The following is a 14999-nucleotide window of genomic DNA, read 5'->3' on the forward strand; positions in this document are numbered from 1 at the left end:
TTCTGAAATTTCATTATCCTCTCAAAATCAGCCAACGAGCTTCTAAACGATTATTATACCTTTTTATATACCATTGTTTTAATGCTGGTGCAATAATACAATATTATCGTATGCAAAATAATCGCTCGTTTAAAAAGTTAACCCGAGAGGTATTTAACTGGGTAAATAGTCTTCGGTACGTTTCCTACTTTGGTATATAGTTTCTCTCTCTCTCTCTCTCTCTCTCTCTCTCTCGCTATACATATATACATACCAAGGAAACAGACTGCGTGATGAAGTTTCGGTGGTTGTTGGAGAGTTACACGCTGTGTGCATGAATGAGAGTGATTAGTTTACACACATCCGTAGGGATGGATTAACGCTTATGCTGTTGCCTGGCAGATCCGCAGTATCTAGCAGGAGAGTATCCCGCGTATCCAATCCAAGAGCATATGCACTTTCGATCTGCAATTATTCGAATCGTGATCCATTTGGGATTCATGCCCGGATATCCAGCTAAATCCAGCGGCACCTTACAAGTGACTGGTATCACGCCGCTCTGTTGTCCGGGCTTTCTCCTAGATTAATCTATTATATAAAAGTAAAGTCATAAAACTTTATCCAGCGTGTTTGCTTAGAAACTTGGCCAAGTTGCGCCGTGGCTTATGAATTGCGCCCCAGACCCAAAGTGATTTCGATTATAAAAGTGAAAGTGATTAAAATATCATTTGCATCGATTAATCCAACTTCCATTATATCGGAAAATTCCATGTAGTTGGAAAATTCAATATCAACTAAAGTATATTATAGTGTTTTGCGACTGGAAGAAAGTTTACTATTTATTCTCGTTGAGAAGGAAATAGGAAATTAAAGGAGAATTATATTTAAATATTGCACAGAGGGAAGGCTTATATATCTGAGGAGGGGAGAGAGAGAGAGAAAGAAAGAAATTAATTCAGTCACGTTTTGGTAACTCGGATTTAGCACACATATTTCAGTCACGTAGTGACTGCGAATGGGTTTGTATTGAAATAAGAGCATCTCGTTGTACACCAGCCTTATTTCCACCGAATGTTTTTATGTATCAGTTATCACGTGAAAATAAAAAGAATTTCTCACTAGTACCTAGTGGAATTTCAAGCAGCTTGCCATTACATTTTATTGAGATCTGTTAACCGACAGTGTAATGCCCTGATTAACCTGCAACGCTGAAAAAGATTCATTTAGGAACTCCCCGGGGTCCCTGGCACCGAATGCGTTAAAGTTCAAAAGTTCGCAGTGGTCCTTTCCTTGATTGGCCCAGGGCCAACGACTGAACGTACGAGTGTGAAGAATGGCCCTGGAATATAATGTTCGGAATTTATATAAGATTTGCTCAGGTTGCAACCAGATTGCTTGGATACCATAAAAATGCTTTTATACCGTCCATGTTATATTAGCAATTGCAAATTTGTTCGGAGAGATATCAATGTACCGTTAATAATGCCTCCCTTGCTTTTTTTTTTCATTTATACAAGCATCTCTCTACCTCATAATATATATATATATTACAGTTACCACCTGGGAAAAAGAGTTTCGGGCGTGGAAACTAATAACCATAATATTCCGAAATTCACCAAACCGATACAATACGAGTTGAAAACAATTTTTCGCGTTTCGCACTTTCGGGTCACGCGCTGGATTTCATTAACGTACTAAACTGCCGACAACGGCGCGTTCCGCATTCTCACTTTGCAATTCACTCGTAGTCGGTGAGATGTTTCGCATACTTGCTCTTCAATTCGGATGCTGAAGTAGAAATGTCTCGCGATTTCACGTTACACACCCTACTAAGCACGTATAACTGACAACGAATGGAGACGAGATTATTTTCTTTCAAACACGAGGAACGGATTAAATTTCAATATCTCTCCCTCTCCCGTATAGCCGATTCTCACCTTCGTTCATAAACAGTGATTCGACTTTAAAAGAATGAAAAAAGAGAGATAAAAAAAAAGAAAAAACAAAACGCTTTGATCTACAGTCGAGATGAGCTACGACGCGAGATTTATTATGCAATCTCGTGCCATTAATCTCCCTTTACACGTTATTCTCGTTGCTTGCTAAAACTATACACGTTTTCCTTCATAAAATTCACTAACGATCCTACAGATAGTACACTTTATTTAGTTATGTTAACACACGGGGTAGGATCGAAGATCGAGTAGTGTTCTTTTGTTTGAGACTTCTGTACGTAGGAAATATCATTTATTGTATCAGATTGAGGTGTCTAATAGTCAACGTATCAGGATGGTAATAAGGAGCAACCATTAAGCGGCTTATCGACCATTTTAACATGGGATAAAACAGGCAAGCCAGTCTTTATCGGAGTGACTGTTAATGCTCGGGGCAAACAATCTGTGCCAAGTATGGGGTTGAAGTGGTAGCACTCTTGTCGGAATTGCCCAAGTCACGCGATACTGTCATTTCAGGTTGGTCTGACCATCGTTGCCTCATTATTGCTTCATACAGAAATCGCGCATTTATCTAACGACTCAGACCCTTCATCTTATTCGCAAAATCTCCCAAATTCACCAGGAAAGTCAAGCTATAGGTCTCAATCCTTCTATTTTAATCTCACTTTAATTTTAACAAATCTAGAAAGTATCAATAACAGAGTCAATCACTAGGAAGACCGTTAATTTACGATGATATCGCGATGATGCGGTTGTTAATATCGTGAAATTGTTTATCTCCGGATTAACAAATTCGCTAATTACTCCAACGATATGGCTTCGGTTTGAATTTATCGAAGCCTTAATGATCCTGTTACAGCACCTATATTTATCACGATCCTCTACTTCCCCCGAATTAATTGGAGAAAGTCCAGATTCAATTTGCCGAGCGGGAATAGCAAAGCAACTGTGCTTGGCTAAAACAGTTTATTCCCAAAGGAGAGTATGTGGTTGAGAAAAATCTCAAAGAAATAATAATTTCACTGGAAATTCTATCAGACGTACCGTTGTGATTCTTGTTATACTCTGCTTTACTTGTCATCTCACCGCAATAATACGTTGTACCTTTACTGGCGATTCTCGCTAATTGACTAATTATTACAACCACCTTCGCAGTTGGAAGCGACCAGGTGCAGTCGGCTGCAGTAGTGTGCACACAAAGAGAAACTCGGTTCTCGTATACGCGTGCCACTGTGATCCTGTGACTTAAAGCGTACACAATACCGAAATTAGCATGGATTAAGGTAGCTGCGTTCCACTGGAGCTTAGGAACTCCATAAATTAATGAAAAATCACCCTCGAAGCCTCTCCCCTAAGTGAATTTCATCCTCGGCATTGTTTCCCGCATTATAATTAATTTCAAACGTCACCAATTAAAACGGTTTCTTCGACGGTTGCACAAGGCTCAATTATCGAACCACCAATTTTTATAATACTTTGAAATATCCCGTTTGTTATTATTATCGTAGAATATTGAGATAAGCGAGTACACATTGCGATATAACTATCTTTATATCTGGATGAAAAGGGTAACGTCTGTTTCTTTTTGATAGTCGAGGCTTTTATTGTAATCCGTTGGAAGCCAATTACGGATCAGTGTGTACGCGCGCGGGCCAAGATGATTTGGAGATTAGGAGGACAAAGCTTCGACTGGACAACGGCAAGGACTGCTGGTTACTGCCTCAATTTCGTTGCCTTTGTCTCTCGAGGAACTTTCTTCCACAGAGTTGCAAGCTCCTCACTTTTCTTCGGCCAAGTAAATCCTCCAGTCTCTACCCTCTTCTACCACCACCACCACCACCGCCATCCGTCCTTTACCGACTTTTTTTCCGATATGCGAAGATTTTTTTTCTCGCGAGAATAGACAAAGGATCGCGGTAGCTTTGATGTTTCTTCAGACATTCCTATAAATCCACTGGACCAATCCCCACTGAATAACGTCACTTTTATCACCACTCTTCATTCCATCCATTATGGATTCTCCAAGATTCCCTCCGCCCCTCCCCCTAGCTCCCCTTTCCATTCCTGTTTTCATAGGGACAATCTTAAATTGAGATTCCACGCTCGTCGGAAATCGATAAATCCCTGTCTCGTCCTATCCACTTTTCTCATTGATTCTCTCATCTAATTTTACATTATTTCGTCCTGTTACAGCTGCATGAGAGGAGATTTCGTCAGAGTGTTCCTACATCTGGAAAGCAACGGAGTCTCCGAGTACACCCCGTGGTCCGGGGTTTTGTGCGGGGATCTGCGCGATATTCCGCAGGTTCTCTACAGCTCAAGGTCAACATTGATTTTGGAGCTTCACACCACGAAGCAAACGACGGTTAACGCTACTGGATTTTCCGGCAAATTTCGTTTCATCGATGGAAGTGAGTAATTTTTTCTTAAAATAGACAAAATCACGGGCTTTTCGGATAATAGAGCCGAATAAGGGGTTTGGAAAATATCGTTTGGATCTTATATGATGAAGGTTGTTGGAAAAGGGAAATGTCGCTCGGCCGCGTCGGCCTTTTCCTGAAAAGTGTCGATGCCCGGCCATGCCCGGAATGTCCATTTTCGCCGCAGGACCGGAAATACATTGGATTAAGAGTGACGGCTTTTTGCGGAAAGGTCTCGGCGCCGTTTCAACCGTCGCGAAGCTCGTATTGGTTGTTATCCCTCCAACGCGAGCCTGACTCTCGTCTCTATCCTCCTTTATCCCCCAATCCCTTCGCCACAGATGCAGCGAGACACTTACCGAGAAAACAGCGAGTTTAGCTTCGCGAACTTTTCCAAGCTTCGCTTATTGGCGCGAAGCTTGATCGGAAAATATTTTAAAGCTCAACTTGGCGCAAAATTTCTCGTCTACGTGCTGCCCTGAAAACGATACTAATTAGTGCGTGAATGCAGCTTCACCGACGATAACCGGAAATCGCACACACTGCAAGCTTTTCCGCTGGAAACCCTCGAAACAGTCGTATATATCTCTCTCATCCTTATACTTTGCCCTGCAATTTATTGTTTTTACAAAAAAATTATGCCACTTCATCTTTTCAGTCTTTTATTATTATCTATATGCAGTCTAGTGATGAAAGTCAGTGTCAAAGTTGTCTTCGTTTAGGATGATAAATGTTTGAAGGACTCGCTTTAATTGAATCCAAATAAATTGATGCATTTGCGTGGCTTATTTACTTAAGAATCTTTTTTAATTGTCAATTATGGTATTACGTAACATCGAGGAATCAACCGTTGATCATAACTCGATGAAAGTTTTGCCGAGAACAGTGATCCCCCATGCCAAAACAGGGATCGTGTAATAGCGTTAAAAAAAAACAGTAGTTCATTAGTAAGCATTTCACGACTACGGGGCAGGCACGTGTTTTAAACACGGCAACTTTTCATTTTGCCACGGCGGCGCACACATCTTAATACACCGGCACGTGTAAAGGGGCTTGTATTTGCGAAAAACAACCAAGCTTCGGCCTGCTTGTATAATCTGGAAATATACATTTTATCCCTGGCGCTAAAAAGTCTTCTTCCCTGCCACACCAAATTTACCGCTGAACAATTAAAATGTTCATTTAAAGTTATAATTTCGCTGCTGTGACGGAAAAAAAATTAACAGTCATCTCCTCCGTGTAGCAGCAAAACTTTTCTTTCGCGATAGAAAAACAAATGGCTAATGAATTTTTAATTATAACTAATGGCTCGATCACAAACGTGGCCGGTCTTTATACGCGGTGAGCAATGATAATTAATAACGGATATGCATTTTTCCGATGATTTTTTTGCAATGCCAAGGTCTACCGGGGAGGAATCCCGGTTAGGATGAAATATGGTGGAGGTGTTAATGGAGTCTCGATGATAAGGATCCGAGCGAAGCTCCGATCTTGAAATTGAATATTGATTCGGCTTCTCCGGGGGAATGGCCAACAAGGCTATAGCTGGAAACATTATAAGGATCCGATAACGTGCTTTACGACGTGTCGTTTACCAAACAGCCTCCGTTCCAGCTTATATCCCCTCTACTGCCAATCCTTCCGATCACTTCACTCCCCCTCCCCCTCCCCCATAATAGCCCAGAGATTACCCCGCACGGACTTTGACCAGTTGATCAACTCCGAATCAACAACCACTTCCGCCGGAAGCCGAAGCTCGCGCTGCGGAAGGTGCTAATTACCAACGCGATTAAAACCTTTCCACCAAAGGTTAAAGCTCGGCATTCTTACCGGGATCACGAGAATTCCAGCTCAGGCTAGAATTGTACTATATATTAAGACGCGAAATTCATTAAATCTCCATGGGACAACGGATACTTTATTGCGCGATAAATGTTGCAATAATAGTGGAAGAATTTTCGTGTTCTCACACAGGTTTATGCTATCGTTTGATTAAAACGTTCTATCCGGAATGGGTATTGCATTTTAATTATACATGGATAATCAAGCGTGCTTTATTCTACTTTACGAGAAAGAGGCATTATTTACTATTTAATAGTCGTTTATAATCCTCGGTGCTGCTCATCCCAACGCTTCTAAGTGTATTTCGAGTTCTTCCGGAAGCGCCAAAAGACCAATTTAGAGCAGTTCTACACGCTGTACTGTATGTGAGGGGAGGAACAAAATTAAACTTTAAGTCATCATTTTTTTTTTAAACCATAAAGCGAGGTTATGTTGAAAGTCGTCAAACGAGTCCTTCAATATGAAGTTTTATCAATTTTGAGGAAAAATTTCAAAGTTTATAAATGGAAGCGATTAAAGTTTTTTTTTTTTACTGCTTTTTTAATCTGAAAAGTTAAAGTTGCAAGGGATAACATATAGCCATCGCTGTTCTCTAATTGCCGGAAGACTTTAAATGAATTCTGATAAGGAAAGATCGGATTCGAACCGATATCTCGAAGAGTCTCGTGGCGTAATTAGCGCGGGCCGCTTGATAGTGCATCGAAACTTGAATATAGTCCAACTGATATAGTATTCGTTCTGATCAATACCGTGCAAATGGCCGAAGGACTTTTCGACTTGAGCCATATTTCTTCGATATCTGATGTAAATACGTGCAGGATATGCAGGAACAAAAAATTCTTATATATAGAAATGCAGTAAAATGCTATTTTAATTTCAGACGAAAATATTTGTTTCTCCCACGATGGACTATAAATTTACAAATATAGAAGGTTTTATCGGTCCTCGAATTTGAATCAATGTGGGACTCATTTGGCCAGGGGATACAAGGGGTGAGATAAGATTGCGATCCAAGCGAAGAAAGATGCCTCCAGTCAGTTTCAGTTTTGTGTTCCACTTGGGAAGGGCTCCATTTTCTGTAGCTCCTATTTGTATTTATTTTACAACCTTTCATCAATGTAAAGTGTAATCGAAGAAAATGGCCGACCCAGATTCTTCGTCAACCCTGCTAGTATTATATTATATATATATATATATATATATATATATATATATACATATAGGTTCCATCTATTTTTACGTTTGAAAAAACTTGATCAAGAAGCATCCAGCTATTTACTCTCCTTCTCACTCGTCTCCCCTATCTTTCATTCCCATTTAAATTTGATAGAACGTGGGGAGCGTTTATTTGACGTTACCTCGCTAGTTTAATTCATCAATGAATTTTCTGAAATATTATATATATTCATGCGGAAGCAGGAGGGGTATATTATGCTAGGTCGGGAAGCTTGTCGCAGAAATTTTGCGAGCTTTTAGCATCGCGTATCCAGCTAGTCTAAGTGGTTAAATTAAAGGTTAACTCAATAGTGTCTATCTTGGTTGAGAATGCAATTACGAAAACGACGTAGAGCGTAATGTGTCGCGTCACGTGACGTAGCGCGCGTGAAAATGATCGCGAAACTTGGCTGAAGAGGCTTGGATTCTTGATGATTAAGGGAGAAAGGGTGTTGAGGAGTGGAGGCGGCGGCGGTGGATGGGGAACGGCGGAAGGAGGAGAGGGGGAGGGGGGGGGGGTGACTATAACGAAATTTTCGGTAATTCCGTAGCGAGAGTTTTCGACGGAGATTTTTGGGGGGACGGGAAGGGGCAAGGGGCAGGAAAGAGGCCTTCTTCCCTATTTGCAATTTTCCCATTAATTGCTGAATTTGGACGAGATTGGGGACACCGACGACGAGGGACTCTAGCAAGCTAAATGAATTTGTCCCGCGGTAGTGTAACTTTCAGCCCGTCCATTCTCCTCTACGTTGATGTATTAACGTTGCAATATTTATCCCGTCGCGTCCTACCTCTAACCTCGCCGGACCTTCAAAGCTTCTCCGCGTTATAGCAGTAGCAACTTTACGAATACATCTCGTAATTTGCTTACCAGATAACCAGAATACACTTTAAACTTTCCTTGTAATTACTTGTCTTTTTTCCCTCCCTTTATTTTATGCAGATTTTTCGGCTTCTTTTCCATTAGCTCGTTAAGTTTGTATTATTCGCTATAAAATATTTGCATATAATAACGTGGAAAAGTGGAAATTGCGATCTCGCGTAGTATAAATTATCATGTAATCTGCTTTATTAGCTCGTCGCGGCTTTATTACGCGCTACAATATTTTATCAATAATTTGTGAAATTAAGAGTCGCGATTTCATTATAATTTTGTATAACGGCTGGATGATGGAGCAAATATTTTCTATCGAGTGCTGTGCCCGACTGTGCGAATTGAAACGAGAAGAGAGCTTTATCGGGTTTGGGTCAAGCTTCGAATATATATAGTGTGTGTGTGTGCATGTATATATATATATGTACTCGTAGTCTCGAAACTAATCATTGATAAGTGCTGTGATTAAGCTCTCCATTCTATTCGGCCACGGGAAAAGTGGTGTTGGTGAGTAGTAGCATTGGGAATCAAATACAATATTTGCGGAACGCTTGGCCGATTTTCTCATCCCCGCTATATTGAAGTATAGTCTACGTATACAGCTCCCCAGTAGGATTATTGCTTTTGCCCGCGACATTTTGCCTATTTTATCCTGCAGTCGCATCTGCGTAATTCTATTTTCTGCCATTCTCAACACGCTAATTCACTCAAGCTACGAAAAAATGCCTGCATCTCTCTACAAATTTCCGTTCAATTTTTTATTCACTCTGCAGATTCCCTCTTCTCCATCTCTCCCACTCCCCCCTTATATATAGGCACATCCTTTCTCTCTCTTTCCATAGCGAAGCAAATTCTTCTTCCGTTACGCGGCCTTATTTTATGGTTCCGTTTTTATTAGGCGCATTTTCTTGATGTTTCACAAGTAATCCAATAAATGATACACATATAGGAAATATCGTGAAGTAAGTGCGCATAAAACTCAGCGGAAAGACTTTTTGCAAAAGGATTCGTGAAATTGTGCGAAATGCGTTTTCCATCCCGGAGGGATACTGACTATTCGGAACAGTGGATTTACGCAATATCTTTTCTCCATATGTACCATTCCGGTCTCCTCCGAGACGTCAGATGCTAAAAGTACTTAAACTTCTCAACTCAACTTTCGAAATTCCGTCTTATATCCGCTATTTCACGTTTAAATGCTTATGCTACCAATGAAATGAAATTTATCTTGGGTAGTTATCTTTTTGCCCCCTACCAGAGCGTATTTATTGCACTACCAACTTTATTAATAAACAGATCAATTTTCTGTAATTATACGCTTAAGAGGCCGGGCTTCCTCTTGAAATTCATTCTTCTCGTCGTTTCTCTGCTGCCTGGCTTCCTTATTAATATCGTTGAAGATAGAAATGCTGTACAGTGTAGTATCGTAGAGTATACTATGTACAGTCAACCGAATATCCTTCATAATATTAATTAACAGCCTTTATTAAGAACCTTTTATTGTAAAAATAAATGTGCCTTTCAATATTATGCATGATTTCTTATAAGTTTATAATTTGTTCGTTCGATACAATAATGGAATATTTATTATGTAAACAACAAACGCATTGCGGGGATTAAGAATAAAATGAATAGGATTACAGACGATTATTTATTCTATATTTTACAAAAATGTGTTGAAGCTTTTATTAAAAACACGAGTTCATCGTACAAAAGATAATTAATATGTAATGATTTTACACTTTTTCCATTAAAAAATGTACGAATATCTTCATTTTCATTTTGACTTAATAAATTCATTGGTACAGGTACAGCAAATATTAATGCTGTATTTACACATGCTAATTTACAAACTACATATATTGCGCATTACGTTGATTGGTAAATGAAATGATTAATAAATGGTAAACGCTTGTTCGTTGACTCGATAAAACTGATCGTTGGTTAGATGTTAATAATATGGTTAAATATCGCAACGAGCAATTTTATGGACATTAGGCACGTCCCTATTGTTAAGTGTATATACAGTATTTCGTATGAGAAAGGGGGAAGGAATGAATAAAACGAAAACATAATTTATAGTCTACTAATGCACTTTCCACTTTGGGAAAGTTACTTGGTCGAACTAACCTAACTTTTTTGTCGACGCGTACGTTTCTTACTCGTCCCCGTGGACAGACATTATTTTTGTCCATCACCATAGAGACAGAAAAGTTTTTTACCGGCCCTTTGGGTACCACTAATACACCCTCTATTTCTTTCCACTTGGCTTATCGTTAGCCAGCAAAGCTGCTTTAATCCTTGCCGCATTTCATTCAATTCCGCTGTAAAATCGGTAGCGTCGAGTCTTTTTACACGGAATCGTACATGTATTATATATATATATATATATATATAGAGAGAGAGAGAGAGAGAGAAAGAAAGAGAGTGTATTCCTCGCGTAATATCTCGCGATTCCGACCATTATGCCAGACCACGCTTCACTTTCAGCAAACCCGCAAATTGAGTTACAATTGCAACTTGCTCCTTTTTGTCTTGGGCCCATGCGAGAGTGTGTATATACTATATACAGCTAACCAATAAACTTGAAGTTATATCGCGGCGATCGCAGAGTTAAGAAATTCGGTAAAGTATCGCGGTAGGTAATTAGAAACTAGATGCCGGAGAGGAGCGTTGTTTGAACAAATACGTGATCCACAGGTTAGGTTGGCCGACATTGGCGATATGTTACGGCGGCGGCAGCCGGTAACTGTGCACCTCGCGCAAAGTGGCTACGTGTTCGGGTTACCAAACCCATTAAAATCTATCCACGAGAAACCGGTTGCGCTTAGGAATTTAAGAAACTGCTGGGTCCTGCGGTTAAAACCACCAAAGATTCTTATACGTGCTTTACTTTGGCCAATGTTTTCTCTACACTCTATCCACCATGAATTGCACATCGTTCTTCGCTAATGCTGAAAATTCCACACCACCGAAAAACTTTTCTTTCTTTTCTCAGACCCACATACACCCTTACCATCGGCTTCTCCACAACCTTGCACCACAGCAGTCATAAAGAATCGACACTGCATTTTCGAAAATCTACTTTTGTTTCTTGCTTTTTCGAATCGTAACTAACTTTATCGAGGAATGGAGAATTTCTTCTAGTCAGCGCTTTGATCAAGGATGATCCTCCATTCATTAAGGTAGTCTTTGTCCGTTAGCTTTGTGCCTTAATTCCGTAATATTGGGAATTGGGTGAATTTTTTTAATTAAATAAGTTCTACCATTTGCCAGTAATTGAAACGATGACTAATTCTGTCAAATCACGGTTGTTCGATTGTCTAATGGTATATATATATATATATATACGAGGAGAGGAACGAAACGTCGAGACCCACTCGGAGATTGGAAATGGAGGTCAGTTTTTAATTAAGCTGGAAAATCTTGTAGGAAATTTCAGTTTTTCTGCTTCGAGCTTGCAGATACGAGATGAAAAATTTCAACGGATTGTTTGTTTTATACTCGAGACAGTCAAGCTATTAATTATCACGTGCTCATCTGCCCGTTCGACGAACTCTCGGTGCCCGAGGCTATGGATTTTCAATCGTGCATCATTGCACGACTCCTTTTTCGCCCAACCCCCTTGACAAAAAGGAGAAACCAGCGGAACTTTGTATACTCGTGGAATTTTTCTCATTATCAGAATAGCATAGTTGGATCGTGTGCGCAGCATCAATCTCAAGAGTTTCGCGAAATGAAAGAAAATTATTATTATTAATACTGACACACACACACACACACACACTCCGCACTATATTAATACTTAATTGAAGCTTATGATATTTGTGAAGCATAGAGAAGAAGCAGCAAAGGACTGAAGAAATTATTAATTGAAAAGCATTCGGTGGCGCGCGGATGCAAATGCAGCTTGTATCGAATTCCGGATTTAGAATCCAACGTGATTGGCAGAGGAATCCCTCCCTTGAGGAGAACAGCAATCCTGCTGTATCTACTTGGATGTGGTGGAAGTTACGGTGACGAATAAAATTTAGGTAAATCTTGCAATGGCAAGCAAGCATTAGCATAGCATCGAGGAAAATCTTCCAAAGTCGCTAATAAAATCCAGGATACTGCTGGAATAATCATACCGAGAGATATAATAAAGTTTTCTCGTCGATGCTTCGTTGGATATAATAAACAAAATTGTGATAAATGACGAGACATATTTGCGATAAAAAATGTTTTATCGTGTAGACATTATTTTCATAGTTGAAAACTAATGGTCTTGAACGATTAATCTTTCTGGTGCGTAGCGATAAAAATGCTGGAAATCTGGATATGGGGGAAGATTAGTTGTTTGCGAAAAAAAATGAGAAGCAGTTTATTGACAGCTGTTACGCGCCACAGGTTAACTTTGCTCCGTCGATGTACGAATTGATTTTCCAATAAGGTCCTGCAATTTATTCTAACGCAATTTGCACTCGATAGAATTATTGCCGGTAGAAGCCAGACCATTTTATCCGGAGGATGTCGTGAAATATTTTAATTATAATTATACTATTTATTTTTCGTATTCATAGAGCTTTCAAACTACTGAAGACGGTAGCGAAAAATTCCAGAAATTTTCGAGCCTTTAAGGTTGAGTATAGGCTTAACAAGATTAACTACAGTTGAGCTTTCGTACTTTATACGATAATGCGAAGCACTCGGTCTCTGACGTAACGACCTCGTAGTCCCGAAGATTCTCTGAGAGGGAAGTGAGTCCCTGTGCAGATGTGACCCTCCTTATACAACGAAATTAATGACCTTTCAGCTTTTACTGCACTCCGAAAGCTTGATCGACCATAGAAAATGCTATCCTGTTTCGCACAAATATATATATGTATATAAATCCTGATGTATACATCAATATTTCGATTCCATAAAACTCATACGTCTCTCTCCCTCTCTCTCTCTCTCTCTCTCTCTCTCTCTCTCGATAAAACGACAAATTTTACTTCTCATATTTATTACTCTATCAACATACGCTCAGTCACGATAATTTTATGCAATTTCTACTCGCTATTTATTGGCAGCACAATTTTAATAGAAATCGTGTGGGAAGGGTTTACGTAAAATTCAATTATCATTTCCAATCATGGCTGGAATCTTTCGTACACTCACCGGGGATGCTGGATGAAAGCTTCTCTTTGAAAAATATCAACCGTTTACGGAATCACTTAATTTTCAGCCCGTTTTGAATTATATTCTTCGCTTGACATATTTACCAATTTTTTATTTGATTCACCAACTAATATTTCCTTCTCGCAATTTAAATACGAAAAGCGTATAAAGATTATAAATAGATGATAGGCGTTCAGCAGGAAATTCGCGGTGTAAAATTGGCAATGCTTGATAGGATCGGAAAATTCTTTAACTTTGCAAAAAAAAAAAAAAAAAAAAATGGTCGACTGGAACGATCGATTCCCGGACGAGTATTAAATTCGCAATCGGGGTGCTGTGCTTTCCTCGGGTTTTCCATACATCGCTGAGACTGGGAGGAAAAAAAGCGGGCTGGACCGTTGCGTCAAACGGGCAGATAGGGGAAGTAATTTATCATCCGACGAGTCTAAAAAAGCGGCGGGGAGGCGAACGATGATTTTCTCTGATAGACATGGCTGGCTCGGGCCTTTATTCTTTGCGTGGAATGTTAGGCGGTTCGACAGACGACCATCGGAAAATGGGAAAATCCAAAAATGAAATATCTCATCGACGACGTTTCACTTGAAACTACGGCTTATAGTCCTCTCGTACCTTATATATATAGAGAGAGAGTTAGACTCGGCTTGACCTCTAACCTCTTTTTCCATCCACTATTACATGTCCCATCTTTGTCGAGTCAAATGCCACACACCGACACACCTATACATGTATGTATATTTTACACACTAGCACTATGGGATTAAACATTCTAACTTTTGATTGCTTTCGTGGAAAGAATCACAGAAAATGTTACCATGACGAAAATAATCATGGACAAATTATTGACAGTGCGAAGGAGTAAGTTTGTATTAATTAGTAGTTGCTCGATGACATCAGGGAGTACAAGTTAAAGCCTGGCTGAGAGAAAGAGAGAAAAGTACTTGTGGTTAGGTACAATCATAGCTAGATTGTTCTAAAGACTACCATTTTTCAAAGCGCAACGCTTGAAAGAGCCCGAAGACAAATCTCTCGCTTTGTGGAGAAGCATCCGCACTTCTACATCGATCGCATGAAATAACTCGTGTAGCAAATTTATTATCCTACTGGAGTACGTTCAAAGCAGCTACAGGAAACGCGTGCCGCAGTAAATATTTCTTTAAGATATCGTCATATTTCACCCAACTGTGTGGTCCGACTAAATTCAATGTAAATGCACTCTAACAGCGAGCGCTCGCAAAAATACTATCTTGACGTTTATTGGAAACAATTTAATATTGAAAATAACTCGAAAAGAATTTATCGCATTTCGATGATACGATATTACAGTGATTGAATTAATAATGTACGATACAGCTATTAAAAAGTAATGTGACAAATGACTGACCGCGATCAATCAGAACTGTCAGTCGCAAAAGCTAAACTATTAATGATATCAGCATTATTTGTGGTGCTCTGCTTGTGGCAAATTTTATATATTTTCATCGTTTAATGGTTATTTATCGGTTTTCTAAAAAGAGAGTAGGTGCTCTATTTTTTTCATGCATGGTTGCA

The 14999-nt window shown here is 39.5% G+C and overlaps 1 protein-coding gene across 1 annotated transcript in view; it reads left to right on the forward strand.

The window, feature by feature from the left end:
* The window catches only part of Sol1, a 140571-nt gene that overhangs the window by 81144 nt on the left and 44428 nt on the right, over nucleotides 1–14999 (forward strand). Inside the window, exon 4 of the mRNA XM_066725355.1 lies at nucleotides 4128–4345. Coding sequence (XP_066581452.1) covers nucleotides 4128–4345 — 218 coding nt within the window. The remainder of the gene's footprint in view (nucleotides 1–4127; nucleotides 4346–14999) is intronic.

The sequence above is a fragment of the Prorops nasuta genome, unplaced genomic scaffold (genome assembly GCF_024137725.1).
Source record: "Prorops nasuta isolate Cenicafe-Biocafe unplaced genomic scaffold, Cenicafe_Pnas_1.2 PNAS00004, whole genome shotgun sequence".
NCBI lineage: Eukaryota > Metazoa > Arthropoda > Insecta > Hymenoptera > Bethylidae > Prorops > Prorops nasuta.